The 25,320-nt window shown below is 42.6% G+C and overlaps 1 protein-coding gene across 2 annotated transcripts in view; it reads left to right on the top strand.

Moving 5' to 3' along the window:
- The window catches only part of AHNAK (AHNAK nucleoprotein), a 65,860-nt gene extending 40,845 nt beyond the window's left edge, over positions 1 to 25,015 (top strand). For both annotated transcript variants that reach the window (XM_073554652.1, XM_073554651.1), the window contains exons 4-5: positions 5,775 to 5,962; positions 6,647 to 25,015. In XM_073554652.1, coding sequence (XP_073410753.1) covers positions 5,775 to 5,962; positions 6,647 to 24,115 — 17,657 coding nt within the window. In that variant the 3' untranslated portion in view covers positions 24,116 to 25,015. The remainder of the gene's footprint in view (positions 1 to 5,774; positions 5,963 to 6,646) is intronic.
- The last annotated feature ends 305 nt before the right edge of the window (positions 25,016 to 25,320 follow it).

The raw sequence follows: 25,320 nt of genomic DNA, 5'->3' as shown, positions 1-25,320 counted from the left end.
GGGCGGGAGCGCGTGCGTGTGTGTACCGGGATGGATGGATGGAGCGGGAGCCCGTGCGTGTGTGTACCGGGATGGATGGGGCGGGAGCCCGCGCGTGTGTGTACCGGGATGGATGGATGGGGCGGGCGGGAGCCCGCGCGTGTGTGTACCGGGATGGATGGAGCGGGCGGGAGCCCGCGCGTGTGTGTACCGGGATGGATGGAGCGGGCGGGAGCCCGCGCGTGTGTGTACCGGGATGGATGGAGCGGGAGCCCGCGCGTGTGTGTACCGGGATGGATGGAGCGGGAGCCCGCGCGTGTGTGTACCGGGATGGATGGGGCGGGAGCCCGCGCGTGTGTGTACCGGGATGGATGGATGGATGGATGGATGGATGGGAGCCCGCGCGTGTGTGTACCTGGATGGATGGATGGGAGCCCGCGCGTGTGTGTACCTGGATGGATGGATGGGGTGGGAGCCCGTGCGTGTGTGTACCGGGATGGATGGGGCGGGAGCCCGCGCGCGTGTGTGTACCGGGATGGATGGATGGGGCGGGAGCCAGCGCGTGTATGTACCGGGATGGATGGATGGGGCGGGAGCCCGTGTGTGTGTGTGTACCGGGATGGATGGGGCGGGAGCGTGTGTACCTGGATGGATGGGGCGGGAGCGTGTGTGTACCTGGATGGATGGGGCGGGAGCGTGTGTGTACCTGGATGGATGGGGCGGGCGGGAGCGTGTGTGTACCTGGATGGATGGATGGATGGATGGGGCGGGCGGGAGCGTGTGTGTACCTGGATGGATGGATGGGGCGGGCGGGAGCGTGTGTGTACCGGGATGGATGGATGGATGGGGCGGGAGCGTGTGTGTACCGGGATGGATGGATGGGGCGGGAGCCTGCGTGTGTGTGTGTGTGTGTATGTACCGGGATGGATGGATGGATGGGGCGGGAGCCCGCGCGTGTGTGTGTGTGTGTACCGGGATGGATGGGGCGGGAGCGAGCCCGCGCGCGTGTGTGTGTACCGGGATGGATGGATGGGGCGGGAGCCTGTGCGTGTGTGTACCGGGATGGAAGGATGGGGCGGGAGCCCGTGCGTGTGTGTACCGGGATGGAAGGATGGGGAGGGAGCCCGTGCGTGTGTGTACCGGGATGGATGGATGGGGCGGGAGCCCGTGCGTGTGTGTACCTGGATGGATGGATGGGGCGGGAGCCCGCCCGTGTGTGTGTGGATGGATGGGGCGGGAGCCCGCGCGTGTGTGTACCGGGATGGAAGGATGGGGCGGGAGCCCGCGCGCGTGTGTGTACCGGGATGGAAGGATGGGGCGGGAGCCCGCGCGCGTGTGTGTACCGGGATGGAAGGATGGGGCGGGAGCCCGCGCGTGTGTGTACCGGGATGGAAGGATGGGGCGGGAGCCCGCGCGCGTGTGTGTACCGGGATGGAAGGATGGGGCGGGAGCCCGCGCGTGTGTGTACCGGGATGGATGGATGGGGCGGGAGCCCGTGCGTGTGTGTACCGGGATGGATGGATGGGGCGGGAGCCCGCCCGTGTGTGTGTATGGATGGGGCGGGAGCCTGCGCGTGTGTGTACCGGGATGGATGGGGCGGGAGCCCGCCCGTGCGTGTGTGTGTGTGTGGATGGATGGGGCGGGAGCCTGCGCGTGTGTGTACCGGGATGGATGGGGCGGGAGCCCGCGCATGTGTGTGGATGGAGCGGGAGCCCGCGCGTGTGTGTACCGGGATGGATGGAGCGGGAGCCCGCGCGTGTGTGTACCGGGATGGATGGATGGATGGATGGAGCGGGAGCCCGCGCGTGTGTGTACCGGGATGGATGGATGGATGGGGCGGGAGCCCGCGCGTGTGTGTACCGGGATGGATGGATGGGGTGGGAGCCCGCGTGTGTGTGTATCGGGATGGATGGGGTGGGAGCCCGCGTGTGTGTGTGTATCGGGATGGATGGGGCGGGAGCCCGCGCGTGTGTGTACCTGGAAGGATGGGGCGGGAGCCCGCACGTGTGTGTACCTGGAAGGATGGGGCGGGAGCCCGCACGTGTGTGTACCTGGAAGGATGGGGCGGGAGCCCGTGCGTGTGTGTACCGGGATGGATGGATGGGGCGGGAGCCCGCCCGTGTGTGTGTGGATGGATGGGGCGGGACCCTGCGCGTGTGTGTACCGGGATGGATGGGGCGGGAGCCTGCGCGTGTGTGCACCGGGATGGATGGGGCGGGAGCCCGCCCGCCCGTGTGTGTGTGGATGGATGGGGTGGGAGCCTGCGCGTGTGTGTACCGGGATGGATGGGGCGGGAGCCCGTGCGTGTGTACCTGGATGGAGGGATGGATGGGGCTGGAGCCCGCGCGTGTACCGGGATGGATGGGGGGCAGGAGCCTGCGTGTGTGTACTGGGATGGATGGGGGCAGGAGCCCGCGCGTGTACCGGGATGGATGGATGGGGGCAGGAGCCCGCGCGTGTACCGGGATGGATCCATGCCTACTGGGATATGGGGGGATGGTGTGAGCCATGGCTACTGGGATATGGGGTGATGGCGTGAGCCATGGCAACTGGGATATGGGGGGATGGCATGAGCCATGGCTACTGGGATGAGGGGGGAGATGGAGGGGAGCCCTGCACGTGTGTACCGGGATGGGTGGATGGGGCGGGAGCCCTGCGTGTGTGTACCGGGATGGGTGGATGGGGCGGGAGCCCCGTGTGTGTGTGTACCGGGATGGGTGGATGGGGCGTGTGTACCGGGATGGAGCCATGCCTACTGGGATATGGAGGGGGGATGGAGTGAGCCATGGCTACTGGGATATGGGGGGATGGCGTGAGCCATGGCTACTGGGATATGAGATGGAGGGGAGCCCACTCGTGTGTACTGGGATGAGGGAGAGGAGTGGGTCCTGTGTGTGTATTGGGATGCGCATGTGATTGATGGGAGCCCACGCGTGTGTACTGGGGGGGATGGAGTGAGCCATGCCTACTGGGTTGTGGGGGGAGATGGAGTGGAGCCCACAGATACCGGGATGGAGGAAGCCACGTGTACTGAGATATGGGTGGGGGAGGGAATAGAGTGAGCCATGCCTACTGAGATATGTGGGATGGAGCGAGCCACGCATGCTTCGGGATGGAGGGGGGGATGGAGTGAACCATGCCTACTGAAATATGGGGTGGGGGGAGCCATGTGTACCGGGATGAGGAATGGAGGAGTGCAACGTGTATCGGGATGGAGGATGAGAAATGAAGGATGGAGCGGAGCCACGTGTACTGGGATGGGGGGGATGGCAAGAGCCATGACTACTGGGATATGGGATGAGGGGGAGATGTAGGGGAGCCCACACGTGTGTACTGGGGTGAGGGAGAGGAGCGGATCCTATGCGCGGATGGGAGGGAGCCCACGTGTCTGTATCAAGATGAGGGAGAGGAGTGGGTCCTTTGCGCGGATGGAAGGAAGTGGGAGCCCACACGTGTGTACCGGGATGAAGGAGAGGAGCCGGTCCTACGCATGAATGGGAGCCCATGCTCAAGTGGATGGATGGGAGGGTGCGAGCGGGATCCTGCACACGGATGGATGTGAGCCCACGCGCGTGTACTGGGGGGGGAAGCTACGCGCATACCGGAATATGGGGTGGGGGGGAGATGGTGGAGTGAGCCATGCCTACTGGGATATGGGGGGGATGGAGTGGAGCCCACAGATACTGGGATATGGGGGGGAATAGATTGAGTCATGCCTGCTGAGATATGAGGGGGAGCCACGCGTGTACCAGGATACAGGGAGCCACATGTACTGGGATATTGGGGGGGATGGAGTGAGCCACATCTACTGGGATGAGGGAGCCACGCATGCTTCGGGATGAGGGATGGAGTGAACCATGCCTACTGGAATATGGGGTGGGGGGGAGCCGCAAGGGAGCCATGTGTACCGGGATGAGGAATGGAGGAGCCCAATGTGTACCGGGATGGAGGATGAGAAATGAAGGATGGGGGGATGAAGGAGGAGCGACAGCCACGCATACCACTCTTATACTTGAATCAATAAGTTTTCCCAGGTTTTTGTGGTAAAATTAGGTACCTTGGCTACAAAATTGAAAACTCGCCAAAAGCTCATCGTGCAGACATGGTCTAATGTGCAGGACAAGGCATTTCTTGGCTACCCATTTGCCTTACAAAATTGTGGGCTGTTGGTCAATATTGTTGGTCAGAATTGTTGGGCTGATCTAAGGAAACAAGTAATTGTTTTGCAAGGATCATCTTGAAAAGACTAAAAAATTTATGACAAAAAAGCAAATAGTCTAATATAAGAGCTAATGGATGCTACATTAACACCATGATTGATGCTGAAAAAAGCTAGCCAAAAGGGAGGAGAAGGTTGAAAGGTGCACATAAATGTTTGGCCACACCAAGGGTGCCCCGAGTACCCTGTACTTTGTCTGAACAGTCTTTCTGTGCTCACTCTTTTTTAATTGCACGATAACTCCTCCATTGAAACGGTAGATACAAGTCTACCCTGTTGAGTTCTCAAAAATTTGATCTTGACCAATGTTGTAGTTACAGTATCACAAGTGATCTCTTGTTTTAACATGAATACCCCTTTAAACAAATGAAAATTCAGTTTTAATCATGGCATACACATGTGTTTGGTGCACTTTGTCTACTGAGCATAATGATGCCTTTAGCATGAAGCCAATATTCTGCCATTTGTTAGCGGTTATGACGGCCTAATAATCTGGAATCTTTTAGCCCTGATTGCAAAAGGATTGGGCTCCGTACACCGTTTTTGGCACCATTTTTGAAAGTCTTTTTCTGTTTTCAAATCTGGGACTGAATTCAAAACCGAGGGGGAGAATAAGTTATTCCTTTTATTGTATTACTTTGAGAAAAAAAGAGCTTTAAACACTCAAAGTCTCATACCCAAATAGGAAGGCTATGTGCACTTTGCGTCTTTTAGATACCTACTTACATGCATAAATTTTCCAGAAATGTCGTCTATGATGTCCTTCGGGTCGTTTTTGTCGTGGCTTTGGAGAAAAAAAAATTATGTAAATATGCACAGCAATTCCTTTTGGCAGTGCAGTGCAGATGTCATTTTTTTCCTGGTATTTTGTACTGCTTTTTCAGGCGGGTTCCAAGCGGAACCCGCCTGAAAAAGGTGTAGTGTGAAAATGCTCTTAGTGTGTTCACATTGAGTTTTTTTTAAGGAGCGGAAACACTTCAAATCCTCGTCATAAATTCATAACTCCTTAAAAGCATAGTTTTTGCTCCAAAAACTCCGCAAAAAGACCTTTATTTTTTTAAATTAACTTTTTATTTTTTGCCAAGTTGATCAAAAACTATAAGTTTTGTAGTCGAAACCGCTTCAGGAAACACTCCATTTTTTTGAGCAGTGTTTGGAAGTTTTTTCTTTTGTTTCCACTAGAAAACTTTTTTTAAACTCCTCAAAATAAACTTTTTGTTTTTAGTCTTTTGATTGGACAGTGCCTAGCTTGGAGCATTTTTCATGAGAAGACGCTTAAAAACATTTTTTTTCAGACCAACCATTTTTCTTTGTCTCGAAGCAGGAAAACAATGCTCAAAAGAATTGATATATGGCCAACAAAATGGATTTACAATAGAGATGAATAGGAAGATTCTTTCAAGCGTTTCTGAAGTGATCTTTCAGACATTTTTCTGGAGCAGAACCACTTTAGAAAAAAAAAATGCTCAAAAACCACCCTGTGCACACACCCTAACTTTCCCTAAAACCGTAAAAAAAAAGACCACTTGTAAGAAAATGTTGTTCTTTGTCATTAATATATTGCGTTTTTGTTTAGGTGATCAGATTGTAGGTGCAACTGTCTACTTTGACAACATGTCATCAGAAGATATTGAAAAGCTTCTGTCGAACGTAGGGCAACACACCGTGGGCCTCAAGCTACAGAGAAAAGGGGATCGATCCCCTCTGCCTGGTGTGACCTACTCACATGATGTCTTCAGCCTAAAAAGTCCTGATGTTGTTCTGGTAAGTGATCTCTTAATTTTGATAAGAAAAAAAATGTGTTCTTTTTTGTTTTGTTTTTTATAAAGGCATAGTTCCTTGAAAAAAAAATATATGTAATGGCAAAGTTTAAGGTTAATTACTAAAATCAGAATTAAATATAAGAAATATCCTAAATATGCAGTACCTATAACTACAGTGTCAGCCTAGAGTGGTAATGTACACCAATGTGAATGGTGGGCCATTGTTTAGCTACCTGCAAAAATAACCTGACCCTAGTACCTAAATTTACTTAGGCTTTTATATATTAAAAAATGGGTGTTTTTGCCCTTTTATAAATCATGCCTTTTTCTAAACATATTGAATAAAGTTTTTTTTAGAACTGCTTCTCATAAACAGTCCCTTCACAGGGGCCCACCGGGATATTCACCTGTTCTCCTGTGGGCCAGTCTGAGCCTGTGTGGCTAGTTCTAGTTTTGCCTAAAAAATTTTGGTAGTCATTACTGTTCTGAAATTTGAACTCTTTATGCTCAGCTGCAGCTGAGTTGCACAATTCAGCCACCCACATCTCCCATGAGTTTGTCTTCATATGGATATATTTGGTATATCACATTTTCTATATGGTTGGAGAACCCACCTAAACTGTTTTGCACGCATGTGTCAATTTGTTTTAGTTAGTCCATTAAATAACTGTATTTTTTTTCCCAGAGTGGAGATGATGAAGAGTACAGACGAATTTACACCAAAAAAATTAAGCCGCGTCTGAAGTCTGATGAGAGTCTAGAACCAGAGACCCAGACAAGGACCATCACTGTTACCAGGAAAGTCACTGCTTATACTGTGGATGTGACAGGAGCAAAAGACTCAAAAGAGATTGATATAAGTAGCCCTGAATATAAAATCAAAATTCCACGTCACGAAATAACAGAGATTTCAAAATCCAGTGTGGAGACAGAAGAAGGTAAAACCATGATTAGAATTCCTGGTATGGATGTGTCTGGGAAAAGCTTGCAGACAAGTGGAGAATACAGTGTCTCCATGCCAGGAGATTCTTCAATTGTTCACACTAGCACTGTGAGATATAAAGGACAGGGTGCTGCGCAATTTGAATTTCCAGAAGGTGAAAATGTTGCTGATTTTCAAGTTAGTAGACAAGCATCTGCTGGTATGCATGTTCCTGACTTAAGTGTTTCTAGACCAAAGTTCCAGAGTTATGGAAAGAAAATTGATGTCAAAATGTCCAGATTTGGAGCAGAACACGAAATTGGTTTTAAAGGACCTGATGGTCTGAAAAGTGGAAGCTCAACCACAAGTGTTCGAATACCTGAAACAGACATAAACATTTCTTCAACACAGTCCCAGTTTATCAACATCACTGGAGATGAAAGTAGTAGATCAGGAGAAATAGTGCTACCAGGTGCGGACATTAAGATGCCAAAATTTGGATATGTAGGACCAAAAATAGATAGTGAATTCAAGCTCATTCAGTCTAGTCATGATGGATTTGGTACTCCTGGTGCTCATGTAGACATCACCCCAAGCTTTGAAGGAAAATCAAAAACTTCAAAAGTTACCTTAACAGGACGGAATGTGGATTTAGAAAGAAATGATATAGAGGTTGAAAACTCCGGGGGGAAGATCAACATACCCTCGTTTAAAGTGCCAAAATTTGGTTTCTCAGAAACAAATGAAGGGTTTGCTCAATCTGACTTAAAACTTAAAGGATCAACTTTATTGGAGGGTAAAAGTGAGACATGGGGTATTAATGTACCCAAAATTTCTATGCCTAATGTAAGTATAGATACTGAAAGGTCTAGTAGGAGGGTGGAGACTGGGACTTCAGGTATTGAACTTGAACATGATTTAACACTTGGTGGTAAAATTCCAGAGGTTAACATTGCGTCCAAAGATGTGGGAATTAAAGGTTCGAAAGTTTCCATTGAGGGTCAGCAGAGAAATGTAGAATTCACAGATGTGGAGGGCACAGGAGGGTTGAAAATGCCAAAATTTAAATTGTCTAAATTTGGGGTGTCAGAATCAAAATCAGGAGGAATTGATCTATCAGGCCCTCAGGCCAGTTTTGAAGGGGAAGGTGCCATCACTGTGAAAGGCCCCAGTGTTGAAGGAGGTCATCTTTCTAAGCAATCTATTAGTGTCTCTTTGCCAAAAATATCTGAAGGAATAGATATTGCAAAGCCAAAAGTAAATATTTCAGGTCCCACAGTTCACATGGAGGCTACTGACATAAATGTTGGTGGACAAGTTGAGGGTGTAAAATTTAACGTTCCATCAGTGCAACTCCCAAAGTCTGAAACTGATTTTAAAGGCTCTACAGTAGAAGGGAATTTGGAAGGTCTCAATTACGGTATTCAAATGCCAAAAGTTGACTTTGTAGCACCAAAAATTGATTTAGATGCATCAGAAGGTAAACGAAGTATGCCAAAATTCAAAATGCCAAAGTTTGGAATTTCTGAGTCAAACTTGGAAAGTCCACATGTTGATGTAAACCTACCCAAAGGTGATGTAAGTACCATTGATGCTAATATGGCTGTAGGTGGGACTAAATTTAATACGCAGTCTGTAAATGTCAGCTTATCAAAGGTGCCTGTGCCTGAGGTTGATCTCAGCTTTAGGGGTCCTAAAGTGGATGGAGAGTTGAAAACTCCTTCATTTGACATAAAAGGTCCAAAAGTTGACCTAAATTCTGCAGGTATTGATTTTGATCTGAAAGGACCTAAGATTTCAGGTGATCTTAAAGGTCCAGGAGTTGATCTAAGAGGTCCACAACTAGCAGTAGAGGTTCCAGAGGCCGACTTGAATGCACCTGATGTTAGTCTTAAAGGTTTGGAGGGAAAATTTCAAATGCCCAAATTCAAAATGCCTAAATTTGGAATTTCCAAAACAAAAGTGGAAGTGCCAGATGGAGATGCAAATCTCACCACAGAAAAAATTGATATAGCAGGGCCAAATCTAGATTTTGCTGGTCCTGTGGTGAACATTGATCAACATTCAACAAATGTAAAATTACCAAAAGTATCTGCACCTGAAGTTAACCTTGATATTAAAGGTCCTAAATTTGAAGGAGATGTGAAAGGTCTTAAAGTTGATATTAAAGCCCCAGACGTTGACATTCAGACTTCAGATGTAAATCTGGATGGAAAAGTGAAAGGTCCAAAATTCAAGATGCCTTCTGTAAATCTTCCAAAAGTGTCTATGCCTGATTTTGACGTTAATTTAAAAGGTCCTAAAGTTGAAGGAGATCTAAAAGGCCCTAAAGTTGACATTAATGCACCAGAGTTAGGCCTTGAAGCACCAGATGTAGACCTTGAGGGGAAAGTGAAAGGTCCAAAATTCAAGATGCCTTCTGTAAATCTTCCAAAAATGTCTATGCCCGATTTTGATGTTAATTTAAAAGGTCCTAAAGTTGCAGGAGATCTAAAAGGCCCTAAAGTTGACATTAATGCACCAGAGTTAGGCCTTGAAGCACCAGATGTAGACCTTGAGGGGAAAGTGAAAGGTCCAAAATTCAAGATGCCTTCTGTAAATCTTCCAAAAATGTCTATGCCCGATTTTGACGTTAATTTAAAAGGTCCTAAAGTTGGAGGAGATTTAAAAGGCCCTAAAGTTGACATTATTGCACCAGCGTTAGACCTTGAAGCACCAGATGTAGACCTTGAGGGGAAAGTGAAAGGTCCAAAATTCAAGATGCCTTCTGTAAATCTTCCAAAAATGTCTATGCCCGATTTTGACGTTAATTTAAAAGGTCCTAAAGTTGGAGGAGATCTAAAAGGCCCTAAAGTTGACATTAGTGCACCAGAGTTAGACCTTGAAGCACCAGATGTAGACCTTGATGGCAAAGTAAAGGGCCCAAAATTCAAGATGCCTTCAGTAAATCTTCCAAAAATGTCCATGCCTGATTTTGACATTAATCTAAAAGGTCCTAAAGTTGAAGGAGATCTGAAAGGACCTAAGGTTGACTTAAAGGCACCAGAGGTAGACCTAGAAGTGCCAGATGTAGATCTTGATGGCAAAGTAAAAGGTCCAAAATTCAAGATGCCTTCCGTAAATCTTCCAAAAATGTCTATGCCTGATTTTGATGTTAATTTAAAAGGTCCTAAAGTTGGAGGAGATCTAAAAGGCCCTAAAGTTGACATTAGTGCACCAGAGTTAGACCTTGAAGCACCAGATGTAGACCTTGATGGCAAAGTAAAGGGCCCAAAATTCAAGATGCCTTCAGTAAATCTTCCAAAAATGTCCATGCCTGATTTTGACATTAATCTAAAAGGTCCTAAAGTTGAAGGAGATCTGAAAGGACCTAAGGTTGACTTAAAGGCACCAGAGATAGACCTAGAAGTGCCAGATGTAGATTTTGATGGCAAAGTAAAAGGTCCAAAATTCAAGATGCCTTCTGTAAATCTTCCAAAAATGTCTATGCCTGATTTTGATGTTAATTTAAAAGGTCCTAAAGTTGGAGGAGATCTAAAAGGCCCTAAAGTTGACATTAGCGCACCAGAATTAGACCTTGAAGCACCAGATGTAGATCTTGAAGGGAAAGTGAAAGGTCCAAAATTCAAGATGCCTTCTGTAAATCTTCCAAAAATGTCCATGCCTGATTTTGACATTAATCTAAAAGGTCCAAAGGTTGAAGGAGATCTAAAGGGCCCTAAGGTTGACATAGAAGCACCAGATGTAGATCTTGATGGCAAAGTAAAAGGTCCAAAATTCAAGATGCCTTCCGTAAATCTTCCAAAAATGTCAATGCCTGATTTTGATGTTAATTTAAAAGGTCCTAAAGTTGGAGGAGATCTAAAAGGCCCTAAAGTTGACATTAGTGCACCAGAATTAGACCTTGAAGCACCAGATGTAGACCTTGATGGCAAAGTAAAAGGTCCAAAATTCAAGATGCCTTCCGTAAATCTTCCAAAAATGTCAATGCCTGATTTTGATGTTAATTTAAAAGGTCCTAAAGTTGGAGGAGATCTAAAAGGCCCTAAAGTTGACATTAGTGCACCAGAATTAGATCTTGAAGCACCAGATGTAGACCTTGATGGCAAAGTAAAAGGTCCAAAATTCAAGATGCCTTCCGTAAATCTTCCAAAAATGTCAATGCCTGATTTTGATGTTAATTTAAAAGGTCCTAAAGTTGGAGGAGATCTAAAAGGCCCTAAAGTTGACATTAGTGCACCAGAATTAGATCTTGAAGCTCCAGATATAGATCTTGATGGCAAAGTAAAGGGCCCAAAATTCAAGATGCCTTCAGTAAATCTTCCAAAAATGTCCATGCCTGATTTTGATCTAAACCTGAAAGGCCCAAAACTTGAAGGCGATTTTAAAGGGGAAATTAAGTGTCCAGATATAGATGTTACATCACCAGAAGTTGAATTAGAAGCTCCGGATGTTAATCTAAAAGGTGCAGAAGGAAAGCTTAAGATGCCAAAATTTAAAATGCCCAAGTTTGGATTGTCTGGTTCCAAAGGTGAGGGGAGTTTAAAAGGTCCTGAAATTGACATTAACTTACCTGAAGTTGAAATTGATCCTGAAAATGTTGATTTGGAGGCAAAGACTAAAATTAAAGCACCCAAATTTCATATGCCAAAATTTGGCTTTTCTGGTTTTAAAACAGAAGGTCCAGGAGTTAAACTACCTAAAGGTGAGATTGAATTAAGTGGTCCTCATGTAGATGCTGGTATTTCGGTACCAAAAATTGAAGGAGAAGTAAGTGTGAATGCTAATGTTGAGGCACCAGAAGTAGATATACATGGACCCGAGGGTAAAATAAAAGGTCCAAAATTTAAGATGCCCTCAGTAAATCTTCCAAAGATGTCATTGCCAGATGTTGATTTGAATTTAAAAGGTCCTAAGCTGGAAGGAGATGTTAAAGGACCTAAAGTTGACATTAAGGCACCTGAAGTAGATCTAGAAGCCCCACATCTAGACATTGAAGGGAAGGTTAAAGGTTCAAAATTTAAGCTGCCATCAATGAATCTTCCAGATGTCTCTATGCCTCATATTGATTTGAATTTGAAAGGCCCAAATTGGAAAGGAAGTGCTGAAGGGTCTTTGCCTAAAGTAGAAGGAGATTTAGAGGGACCTAATGTGGACCTAAAGTTACCAGAGGTTGATATTGGAGCTCCAGGTATGGAGATTGAAAGTCCAGAAGGAAAACTGAAAATGCCTAAATTTAAAATGCCAAAATTTGGTTTTTCAGGGCCAAATGTTCAAGGTCCTGAATGTGATATTAGTCTTCCAAAAGCTGACCTTGACCTGTCTGGACCAGAAGTAGATGTTGAAACTCCTGAAGTTAAGGTGAAGGGTTCTAAATTTAAGATGCCTTCTATGAATTTTAATCTACCGAAAATGTCTAAGCCTGATATTGATCTGAACATGAAAGGTCCCAAGATTGAAGGAGATTTAAAAGGCCCTAATGTTGACATTAAAGCTCCTGAGGTTGAGTTTGAAGCCAGTGATGTAGATATTGATGGTAAAGTAAAGGGGCCAAAATTCAAAATGCCATCCGTATCCCTACCAAAAATGTCTATGCCAGATTTTGACATTAATTTAAAGGGCTCTAAGCTGGAAGGAGATTTCCAAGGTCCTAAAGTTGACCTAAAGGGACCTGAGCTTGATCTTAATGCTCCTGAAGCAGACATGAATGGAAAAATAAAAGGTCCCAAATTTAAGATGCCTTCAGTTAATTTTCCAAAAGTGTCTGTGCCTGATGTTGACTTAAATATGAGAGGCCCAAATTGGAAAGGAGGGACAGATATTTCCTTACCCAAAGTTGAAGGTGAGCTAGAAGGACCTAATGTTAACTTAAAGGGACCAGAGTTTGATGTAGGTGTTGATGTAGAAGGTTCAGAGGGAAAAGTGAAAATTCCCAAATTTAAAATGCCAAAGTTTGGATTTTCAGGACACAGTGGAGAATCTACTGAATTAGATGTTAATATTCCTAAAGCTGACCTTGATTTATCTGGACCAGAATTAGATGTTGCTGTGCCTGACATTAAAGTAAAAGGCTCCAAATTTAAAATGCCATCAATGAATTTTAATCTACCCAAAATATCTAAGCCAGACTTTAGTATAAAAGGTCCTAAAATTGAAGGAGATGTCAAGGTCCAAAAAGTTGACATTAAGACACCAGAAGTGGACATAGATACCCCAGATGTAGATCTTGAAGGCAAAGTAAAGAGTCCAAAATTCAAGATGCCTTCAGTAAATCTTCCAAAAATGTCCATGCCAGATTTTGACATTAATCTAAAAGGTCCTAAAGTTGAAGGAGATCTAAAGGGCCCTAAGGTTGACCTAAAAGCACCAGAAGTAGACCTAGAAGCACCAGACATAGATCTTGATGGAAAAGTAAAAGGTCCAAAATTCAAGATGCCTTCTGTAAATCTTCCAAAAATGTCCATGCCTGATTTTGATTTAAATTTGAAAGGTCCCAAGATAGGAGGAGGTGTAAAAGGTCCCAAAGTTGACATTGAAGGACCAGAAGTAGATCTTGAAGCTCCAGAAGTAGATCTTGATGGCAAAGTAAAGGGCCCAAAATTCAAGATGCCTTCAGTAAATCTTCCAAAAATGTCCATGCCTGATTTTGACATTAATCTAAAAGGTCCTAAAGTTGAAGGAGATCTGAAAGGACCTAAGGTTGACTTAAAGGCACCAGAGGTAGACCTACAAGTGCCAGATGTAGATCTTGATGGCAAAGTAAAAGGTCCAAAATTCAAGATGCCTTCTATCAATCTTCCCAAAATGTCACTACCTGATGTTGACTTAAATTTGAGAGGTCCCAAGTTAGAAGGTGATGTTAAAGGTCCCAAAGTTGATATTAAAGCACCAGATGCAGATCTTGAAACACCAGACCTAGATCTTGATGGCAAAGTAAAAGGCCCAAAATTCAAGATGCCTTCAGTTCATCTTCCAAAAATGTCCATGCCAGATTTTGACATTAATCTAAAAGGTCCTAAAGTTGAAGGAGATCTAAAGGGCCCTAAGGTTGACCTAAAAGCACCAGAGGTAGACCTAGAAGCACCAGACATAGATCTTGATGGAAAAGTAAAAGGTCCAAAATTCAAGATGCCTTCAGTAAATCTTCCAAAAATGTCCATGCCAGATTTTGACATTAATCTAAAAGGTCCTAAAGTTGAAGGAGATCTAAAGGGCCCTAAGGTTGACCTAAAAGCGCCAGAAGTAGACCTAGAAGCGCCAGACATAGATCTTGATGGAAAAGTAAAAGGTCCAAAATTCAAGATGCCTTCTGTAAATCTTCCAAAAATGTCCATGCCTGATTTTGATTTAAATTTGAAAGGTCCCAAGATAGGAGGAGGTGTAAAAGGTCCCAAAGTTGACATTGAAGGACCAGAAGTAGATCTTGAAGCTCCAGAAGTAGATCTTGATGGCAAAGTAAAGGGCCCAAAATTCAAGATGCCTTCAGTAAATCTTCCAAAAATGTCCATGCCTGATTTTGACATTAATCTAAAAGGTCCTAAAGTTGAAGGAGATCTGAAAGGACCTAAGGTTGACTTAAAGGCAGCAGAGGTAGACCTAGAAGTGCCAGATGTAGATCTTGATGGCAAAGTAAAAGGTCCAAAATTCAAGATGCCTTCAGTAAATCTTCCAAAAATGTCCATGCCTGATTTTGATTTAAATTTGAAAGGTCCCAAGATAGGAGGAGGTGTAAAAGGTCCTAAAGTTGACATTGAAGGACCAGAAGTAGATCTTGAAGCACCAGATGTAGATCTTGATGGCAAAGTAAAAGGTCCAAAATTCAAGATGCCTTCAGTAAATCTTCCAAAAATGTCCATGCCTGATTTTGATTTAAATTTGAAAGGTCCAAAGATAGGAGGAGGTGTAAAAGGTCCCAAAGTTGATATTGAAGGACCAGAAGTAGATCTTGAAGCTCCAGATGTAGATCTTGATGGCAAAGTAAAGGGTCCAAAATTCAAGATGCCTTCAGTAAATCTTCCAAAAATGTCAATGCCTGATTTTGACATTAATCTAAAAGGTCCTAAAGTTGAAGGAGATCTGAAAGGACCTAAGGTTGACCTAAAGGCACCAGAGATAGACCTTGAAACACCAGATGTAGATCTTGATGGCAAAGTAAAAGGTCCAAAATTCAAGATGCCTTCAGTAAATCTTCCAAAAATGTCCATGCCTGATTTTGATTTAAATTTGAAAGGTCCCAAGATAGGTGGAGATGTAAAAGGTCCTAAAGTTGACATTGAAGGACCAGAAGTAGATCTTGAAGCACCAGATGTAGATCTTGATGGCAAAGTAAAAGGTCCAAAATTCAAGATGCCTTCAGTAAATCTTCCAAAAATGTCCATGCCTGATTTTGATTTAAATTTGAAAGGTCCCAAGATAGGAGGAGGTGTAAAAGGTCCCAAAGTTGACATTGAAGGACCAGAAGTAGATCTTGAAGCACCAGATGCAGATTTTGATGGCAAAGTAAAGGGCCCAAAATTCAAGATGCCTTCAGTAAATCTTCCAAAAATGTCCATGCCTGATTTTGATTTAAATTTGAAAGGTCCCAAGATAGGAGGAGGTGTAAAAGGTCCCGAGGTTGGCATTGAAGGACCAGAAGTAGATCTTGAAGCTCCAGATGTAGATCTTGATGGCAAAGTAAAGGGCCCAAAATTCAAGATGCCTTCAGTAAATCTTCCAAAAATGTCCATGCCTGATTTTGACATTAATCTAAAAGGTCCTAAAGTTGAAGGAGATCTGAAAGGACCTAAGGTTGACTTAAAGGCACCAGAGGTAGACCTAGAAGTGCCAGATGTAGATCTTGATGGCAAAGTAAAAGGTCCAAAATTCAAGATGCCTTCTGTAAATCTTCCAAAAATGTCCATGCCTGATTTTGATTTAAATTTGAAAGGTCCCAAGATAGGAGGAGGTGTAAAAGGTCCTAAAGTTGACATTGAAGGACCAGAAGTAGATCTTGAAGCACCAGATGTAGATCTTGATGGCAAAGTAAAAGGTCCAAAATTCAAGATGCCTTCAGTAAATCTTCCAAAAATGTCCATGCCTGATTTTGATTTAAATTTGAAAGGTCCAAAGATAGGAGGAGGTGTAAAAGGTCCCAAAGTTGATATTGAAGGACCAGAAGTAGATCTTGAAGCTCCAGATGTAGATCTTGATGGCAAAGTAAAGGGTCCAAAATTCAAGATGCCTTCAGTAAATCTTCCAAAAATGTCAATGCCTGATTTTGACATTAATCTAAAAGGTCCTAAAGTTGAAGGAGATCTGAAACGACCTAAGGTTGACCTAAGGGCACCAGAGATAGACCTTGAAACACCAGATGTAGATCTTGATGGCAAAGTAAAAGGTCCAAAATTCAAGATGCCTTCAGTAAATCTTCCAAAAATGTCCATGCCTGATTTTGATTTAAATTTGAAAGGTCCCAAGATAGGTGGAGATGTAAAAGGTCCTAAAGTTGACATTGAAGCACCAGAAGTAGATCTTGAAGCACCAGATGTAGATCTTGATGGCAAAGTAAAGGGCCCAAAATTCAAGATGCCTTCAGTAAATCTTCCAAAAATGTCCATGCCTGATTTTGACATTAATCTAAAAGGTCCTAAAGTTGAAGGAGATCTGAAAGGACCTAAGGTTGACTTAAAGGCACCAGAGGTAGACCTAGAAGTGCCAGATGTAGATCTTGATGGCAAAGTAAAAGGTCCAAAATTCAAGATGCCTTCCATCAATCTTCCAAAAATGTCACTACCTGATGTTGACTTGAATTTGAGGGGCCCTAAGTTAGAAGGTGATCTTAAAGGTCCCAAGGTTGATATTCATGCACCTGAATTAGACCTAGAAGTACCAGATGTAGATCTTGAAGGCAAAGTAAAGGGTCCAAAATTCAAAATGCCTTCCATCAATCTTCCAAAAATGGCCATGCCTGATTTTGATTTAAATTTGAAAGGCCCGAAGATAGAAGGGGATGTGAAAGGTCCTAATGTGGACATTAAAACACCAGACGTTGACCTTGAACTACCTAGCAGTAATATAGAAGGACCTGAAGGGAAATTAAAAATGCCAAAATTCAAAATGCCAAAATTTGGGTTTTCTGGCTTCTCAGCAGAGGGACCTGATGTTTCTATGCCTGATGTTGATCTGCATGTAAAAGGACCCAAATTAAAAGGGGGACTAGATGGACCAGATGCAAAGATTGAAGCAGATCCAAAGATAGAAATTAAAAGCCCTGATTTAGAGGTTCCAAGCCCTTCATTTTCTGCTGAATTACCAGAGGGTAAAGTTAAAGGGTCTAAATTTAAGCTGCCATCATGGGGATTTTCAAAACCAAGTGTATCCATGCCTGATGTGGATCTTAATCTAAAAGGGCCAAGAGTTAAAGGCGACCTAGATGTTACAGCTCAAGGAGGAAGTCTCAAAGGCTCAGAATTAGGAGTTAGGTTACCTGAAGTAGACATTGATGTACCTGAGGCAAAAGTAAAAAAATCCAAATTTAGACTTCCAAAATTTAACTTTTCAGGTAGTAAATCAGGAAGTGTTGACATAAAGGTTCCAAAAGCTGACATTGATATTAGAGGACCAGAAGTGGAAATTCCTAATTTGGAATCAAAGGGAAAATCTCCAAAATTTAAAATGCCATCATTAAATATAACAAGCCCTAAAGTGTCAGTACCGGATGTAGAATTAAATTTGAAAGGACCTAAGTTTGAAGGAGATTTGAAAGGGCCTAAAGTTGACATAAACAGCCCTGATGTAGAGGCCCCAGATCTGGATATTGATGGAAAAGTTAAAGGTCCAAAATTTAAGATGCCATCAATGCAGCTTCCAAAAATGTCCATGCCTGATGTTGATCTAAATCTGAAAGGTCCTAAACTTGAAGGAGGTTTAAAAGGCCCCAATATTGATGTTAAAGGTCCAAAGTTGGATCTGGAAGGACCAGACATTGAATTAGAAACACCAGATGTGCATTTGAAAGGCTCAGAAGGAAAGTTCAAAATGCCCAAGTTTAAAATGCCCAAATTTGGTATTTCAGGTTCAGGTCCCAAAATGGAAGGACTAGATGTAGATGCTGATATTTCTGGCCCTGATGTAGATCTAAAAGCACCTGAGGTTGATATTGAAGGACCAGAAGGAAAGCTGAAAGGTCCAAATTTTAAGATGCCTTCAATGAATATCAATTTGCCAAAAGTATCCATGCCAGATTTTGATTTAAATCTGAAAGGCCCAAAAGTTGAGGGGGATTTTAAGGGACCCAAAGTTGACATCAAGGGTCCAGAAGTTGATTTTGATACACCAGAAATAGACCTTGATGGAAAAGTCAAAAGTCCCAAATTCAAGTTGCCATCAATGCAGCTTCCAAAAATGTCAATGCCTGATATTGATCTTAATCTTAAAGGTCCTAAAGTTGAGGGTGATTTAAAAGGACCTAAAGTTGATATTAAAGGACCAGAATTTGACCTTGATGCCCCAGAGATAGATGTTGATGGTAAAGTCAAAGGTCCAAAGTTCAAGTTGCCATCAATGCAGCTTCCAAAGATGTCCATGCCTGATGTTGATCTAAATCTGAAAGGTCCTAAGCTTGAAGGAGGTTTGAAAGGTCCTAATATTGATGTTAAAGGTCCTAATTTGGATGTGGAAGGTCCAAACTTTGAAGTAGACACACCAGATGTTAATTTGAAAGGACCGGATGGAAAGTTTAAAATGCCCAAGTTTAAAATGCCCAAATTTGGTATTTCAGGTTCAGGTCCTAAAATGGAAGGACTAGATATAGATGCTGATATTTCTGGTCCTGATGTAGATCTAAAAGCACCCAAGATTGATATTGAGGGCCCAGAAGGAAAGCTGAAAGGTCCAAATTTTAAGATGCCGTCAATGAATATCAATTTGCCAAAAGTATCTATGCCAGATTTTGATTTAAATCTGAAAGGCCCAAAAGTTGAGGGGGATTTGAAAGGACCCAAAGTTGACATCAAGGGTCCAGAAGTTGATCTTGATGCCCCAGAAATAGATCTTGATGGAAAAGTCAAAGGTCCCAAATTCAAGTTGCCATCAATGCAGCTTCCAAAAATGTCCATGCCAGATTTTGACTTAAATCTGAAAGGTCCAAAAGTTGAGGGTGATTTAAAAGGACCCAAAGTTGATATTAAAGGACCAGAATTTGACCTTGATGCCCCAGAGATAGATGTTGATGGTAAAGTCAAAGGTCCAAAGTTCAAGTTGCCATCAATGCAGCTTCCAAAAATGTCCATGCCAGATTTTGACTTAAATCTGAAAGGTCCAAAAGTTGAGGGTGATTTAAAAGGACCCAAAGTTGATATTAAAGGACCAGAATTTGACCTTGATGCCCCAGAGATAGATGTTGATGGTAAAGTCAAAGGTCCAAAGTTCAAGTTGCCATCAATGCAGCTTCCAAAGATGTCCATGCCTGATGTTGATCTAAATCTGAAAGGTCCTAAACTTGAAGGAGGTTTGAAAGGTCCTAATATTGATATTAAAGGTCCTGAGTTGGATGTGGAAGGTCCAAACTTTGAAGTAGACACACCAGATGTTAATTTGAAAGGACCGGATGGAAAGTTTAAAATGCCCAAGTTTAAAATGCCCAAATTTGGTATTTCAGGTTCAGGTCCTAAAATGGAAGGGCTAGATATAGATGCTGATATTTCTGGTCCTGATGTAGATCTAAAAGCACCCAAGATTGAAATTGAGGGCCCAGAAGGAAAGCTGAAAGGTCCAAATTTTAAGATGCCGTCAATGAATATCAATTTGCCAAAAGTATCCATGCCAGATTTTGATTTAAATCTGAAAGGCCCAAAAGTTGAGGGGGATTTGAAAGGACCCAAAGTTGACATCAAGGGTCCAGAAGTTGATCTTGATGCCCCAGAAATAGATCTTGATGGAAAAGTCAAAGGTCCCAAATTCAAGTTGCCATCAATGCAGCTTCCAAAAATGTCCATGCCAGATTTTGACTTAAATCTGAAAGGTCCAAAAGTTGAGGGTGATTTAAAAGGACCCAAAGTTGATATTAAAGGACCAGAATTTGACCTTGATGCCCCAGAGATAGATGTTGATGGTAAAGTCAAAGGTCCAAAGTTCAAGTTGCCATCAATGCAGCTTCCAAAGATGTCCATGCCTGATGTTGATCTAAATCTGAAAGGTCCTAAGCTTGAAGGAGGTTTGAAAGGTCCTAATATTGATGTTAAAGGTCCTAATTTGGATGTGGAAGGTCCAAACTTTGAAGTAGACACACCAGATGTTAATTTGAAAGGACCGGATGGAAAGTTTAAAATGCCCAAGTTTAAAATGCCCAAATTTGGTATTTCAGGTTCAGGTCCTAAAATGGAAGGGCTAGATATAGATGCTGATATTTCTGGTCCTGATGTAGATCTAAAAGCACCCAAGATTGAAATTGAGGGCCCAGAAGGAAAGCTGAAAGGTCCAAATTTTAAGATGCCGTCAATGAATATCAATTTGCCAAAAGTATCCATGCCAGATTTTGATTTAAATCTGAAAGGCCCAAAAGTTGAGGGAGATTTGAAAGGACCCAAAGTTGACATCAAGGGTCCAGAAGTTGATCTTGATGCCCCAGAAATAGATCTTGATGGAAAAGTCAAAGGTCCCAAATTCAAGTTGCCATCAATGCAGCTTCCAAAAATGTCCATGCCAGATTTTGACTTAAATCTGAAAGGTCCAAAAGTTGAGGGTGATTTAAAAGGACCCAAAGTTGATATTAAAGGACCAGAATTTGACCTTGATGCCCCAGAGATAGATGTTGATGGTAAAGTCAAAGGTCCAAAGTTCAAGTTGCCATCAATGCAGCTTCCAAAGATGTCCATGCCTGATGTTGATCTAAATCTAAAAGGTCCTAAACTTGAAGGAGGTTTGAAAGGTCCTAATATTGATATTAAAGGTCCTGAGTTGGATGTGGAAGGTCCAAACTTTGAAGTAGACACACCAGATGTTAATTTGAAAGGACCAGAAGGAAAATTTAAAATGCCCAAATTTAAAATGCCCAAATTTGGTATTTCAGGTTCAGGTCCTAAAATGGAAGGACTAGATGTAGATGCTGATATTTCTGGTCCTGATGTAGATCTAAAAGCACCTGAGATTGATATTGAGGGCCCAGAAGGAAAGCTGAAAGGTCCAAATTTTAAGATGCCATCAATGAATATCAATTTGCCAAAAGTATCCATGCCAGATTTTGACTTAAATCTGAAAGGCCCAAAAGTTGAGGGGGATTTGAAAGGACCCAAAGTTGACATCAAGGGTCCAGAAGTTGATCTTGATGCCCCAGAAATAGATCTTGATGGAAAAGTCAAAGGTCCAAAATTTAAGTTGCCATCAATGCAGCTTCCAAAAATGTCCATGCCAGATTTTGACTTAAATCTGAAAGGCCCAAAAGTTGAGGGGGATTTGAAAGGACCCAAAGTTGACATCAAGGGTCCAGAAGTTGATCTTGATACCCCAGAAATAGATCTTGATGGAAAAGTTAAAGGTTCCAAATTTAAACTGCCTTCAGTCCAGCTTCCAAAAATGTCTATGCCAGATGTTGATCTCAATCTGAAAGGTCCTAAACTTGAAGGAGATGTAAAAGGTCCCAATATTAACATTAAGGGTCCAGAATTGGATGCCGAGGCTTTAGATGTTGACTTGCAGGTACCAGATGTGCATTTGAAAGGCTCAGAAGGAAAGCTTAAAATGCCTAAATTTAAGCTGCCCAAATTTGATGTCTCTGGTCCAAAAGGAGGAATGGATGTAGATATTGGCCCACCCAAAGGGCATGTGTCAGGAGATCTAACCCTATCTAGTCCAAAGATAGAAGCATCAGTACCAGAAATGGAACTTGAAGGTCCTGATGGTAAAATCAAAGGATCTAAATTTAAGATGCCTTCACTGAACCTACCAGATGTATCCATGCCAGAAATAAGTTTGAAAGGACCCAAAATAAAAGGGGATGGAGATTTTTCTGGTCCAAAACTAGGAGGAGACATAAATCTTAAGGCTCCAAATCTGAAAGGAGAAATCAATGTCACTGGACCAAATTTAGAAGGTGAAATAAAGAGTCCTGGACTTAATATAGATGTTGACATCCCTGAAGGTAATTTGAAAGCACCAAAGCTTAAGAAGCCAAAGTTTGGTTTTGGCATTAAGTCACCTAAAGGGGAAATCAAAGCCCCTACTGTAGAGGTTGCTAGTCCTGAGGTAGACTTTGATCCAGAAGGGCCTGAAGTAAGTGTCAGCGGTAAGGGGAAAAAGGGGAAATTTAAAATGCCAAAAATTCACATGAGTGGTCCAAAAATAAAAGGCAAAAAGGGTGGATTTGATGTAAGTGCACCTGATATAGATAATGACCTAAATCTTAATGCCCCTGATGTTGATTTAAATGTGTCAGGTGGAGATGTTGGAATGAAGGGAGAGATCGGATTAAAAGCACCTAAAACACGAAAACCATTATTTGGAAAAATTCATTTTCCTGACGTTGAGTTTGACATAAAGTCTCCAAAATTAAAGGGTGATGGTTCTCTTCAAAGTCCTAAGGCAGATATAAAGACTCCAGATTTAGATATTGGCGGTGGAGTAAAGATGCCAGAAGCTGATTTAACAGCATCAGCTGTTAGTATTGAAGGTCCAGATCCAAAGATGAAGAAAACTAAATTTAAACTTCCAGGTTTCAGTATGTCAGGCCCAAAAGTAGAAGTACCAGATACAGATCTGTCGGGCCCAAAAATTGATATGAAAGCCCCTAAACTTGATGTCAAACCTGGTGCAATGAATATTGAAAGTGAGTTACCCAATCTTTCTGTCAGCACCTCCGCTCCAAAAATTACTGTTCCAGATGTTGATGTGAATTTGAAAGGACCAAAAGTTAAAACCGTGGGCTCTGTAAATGTTGACGTAAATCCTCCCAACATTGACATTTCCGGGTCAAGTAGCAAAATTAATATGCCAGAATTTGGTATTTTGGGCTTCTCTACAGGTGCTTCTGATGGTAATTTTGATGCAAAATTCAAAACCCCAAAGCTGGATGCCAACCTCCAAGGGCCTGCAGCTGACATTTCTTTGCCAAAAGTATCTGGGCCAGACTTTGATATGAGTTTAAAAGGACCAAAGATTGCAGGAGATTTTGGAAGTTCCGCTGGATTTGATTTACCAGGTATGAATGTGAAAGGTACTGGCACTCAGGTAGGATTGTCTGGTCCCCAACTTAAGTTACCCAGTGGGGAATTTTCTGTAGCTAAACCAGAAGTTGAGATTTCTGGTAAAGCTGGCGTTTCAGACTTTAATATCAAAGGACCTTCCTTTCAAGCATCATCTGGAAGTAAATTTTCTGTTCCAGGAACTAATGTTGGTGGGCAAAGTATAGATTTCAAAGGAGATTTGTCAGGATCTTTAAAAGGACCAGATGGTCTAAGAATAGGAGGAACAAAAATAGGGGGTGATCTGACTGGTCCTACAGTTGAAGGAGGCTGGAATGTGAAATCACCAGATTTTAATCTAGAAAGTTCTGCTGGTAAAATTACCTTTCCCAGACTTATGATGCCAAAATTTACAGCTTCTGGACCTGAGCTGTCTGGACGAGAGATGGGTGTTGATGTGGACTTTCCTTCTGCGGATGTCCAGTTTGGTAAGTCTGGTCAAGCACATGTGGATTTAGACGAAAGCGACATAAAAATTAAAAAGTCCAAAATAAAAATGCCCAAGTTAAACTTTAAATCTAAATCAAAAAGTGATGCTAATCTACCAGAGGTTTCAGTGTCTGGGTCAAAGGGTGAGCTTCAAAGTTCAAAGGCCAGTTTAGGCTCTGCTGAAGGAGGTTTGGGGTCTGCTACAGTTGAGGTGGAGAAGAGTGCAAAGTATGAGTTTTCCTTGTTTACTAGCAAAAAGACGAGACACAGATCTTCCTCTTTAAGTGAGGAGAAGGATGAATCGGCACACTCGTCACCCAGTGGCACATTAGAAGCAGAAGGATCCTTGGCAGTAGAGGGTGGGAAAAAGAAGGGAAAGCATTCTAAAATCAAATTTGGCACGTTTGGTGGCTTGGGATCGAAATCAAAGGGGTCTTATGAGGTCACATTAAGTGATGATGAAAACGTCCAAGAAAGTGGAGCCTCTCGTAAGTCCAGGGTGTCTTCATCCTCAAGCAATGATAGCGCAACAAAAGCAGGTGTCCGTCTTCCTAAAGTGGAACTCACCGTTGCTAAAAAGAAAGAATGAAACTTCTCTTTATAAACTGAGCATGTATATAAATATATATATCTGTGTGTTTGTACATACATTTTGCAGCCTTTATATAATGATTCTTTAAGTGAAAAAGTAGAGATACACCAAAAAAAAAAAGTGATAAACTAAAAACTGACGAAAAAAAAAAAAAAATCTCAGTCGTCTATTAAATTCCATACTCGCATTAACCCTTTCACTACCTAACCAATTTTACTTGCGTACATGACTGGCAGTGAATGGTTTAATGGGCCTGTTTGGAGTATAAGAACTGTACATGGAAATATATTTCTCCATATTTTTTTAACTCGCTTTTTACAGTCTGTTTTCTTTTGTGGGGCTTTACAGATAGATGCAAACAAATTTATTGAGAAAAGAAACACTGTAAATTGCATTGAACCAAAAGGTCAGCTAAATTTCAGGGAATGCGAAGTGATAATAGAAACGCCATAGCAATAACAGTTTTTATAAAAAAAAAAAAAAAAAAAATTTCTTTAATTTTTTTTTCGAATTATGCAAAAAAAAATCTAAACGTCCTGTTTTTAAATTTGATATTTTGTCCAAATTGTGAATATCATTTGTTATAAATCGGTCAATATTTAAAGATTACATTGAACTTCATCTTGTCATCCTTGTTTTTAAGCAGCCAGTGGTTCAATGCTTTATTATTTTTTTTTTTTTTCCATCTGTATTATATGATTTTCTTCTTTTTATTGTCATACCTAAACTGCCGCTTGGATTTTGTTGGACATAAATAAGATTTGCTTTTATTTCTAGCAAATATATGATTCAAATAAACCGTTTAACTTCAGAAATCTGTAAGCACTTCATTAAGAAATGTGTTTTATGGTGGATTGTTCAAGTCAAAAATAAAGCTTCTAACCTTTATAAAAATAACCTGTGTCCATGCTCTCTAAGTCGGCTGCTCTTTCTTACCGTTGTCTGTGATGGTTCTAGAATGTTTGTGATTAAAGGGGTATTCCCATCCCCAAGATCCTATCCCAATACGTAGTTTGTGTAATAATAGCAAATACCTCCAATTAGAAATGTAGTATAGTTCTTCTGATTCTCTGTCTCTTTCCTCATGTGCAGGACCTTAGGTATCCAAGGTTACATCCACTGATGAAGTGACTGTTAGCTAGTTGCTAGTGGTCATAACCATGGATACCTAAGGTTCTGCAATGGCTGCACATGGGGTAAGA

This window comes from Dendrobates tinctorius, unplaced genomic scaffold, assembly GCF_039654945.1.
Source record: "Dendrobates tinctorius isolate UK_male_01 unplaced genomic scaffold, ASM3965494v1 ptg000211l, whole genome shotgun sequence".
Classification (NCBI taxonomy): Eukaryota; Metazoa; Chordata; class Amphibia; order Anura; family Dendrobatidae; genus Dendrobates; species Dendrobates tinctorius.
Note: the sequence above shows the minus strand (reverse complement) of the source record. Positions and strands in the feature narration are given on the sequence as shown.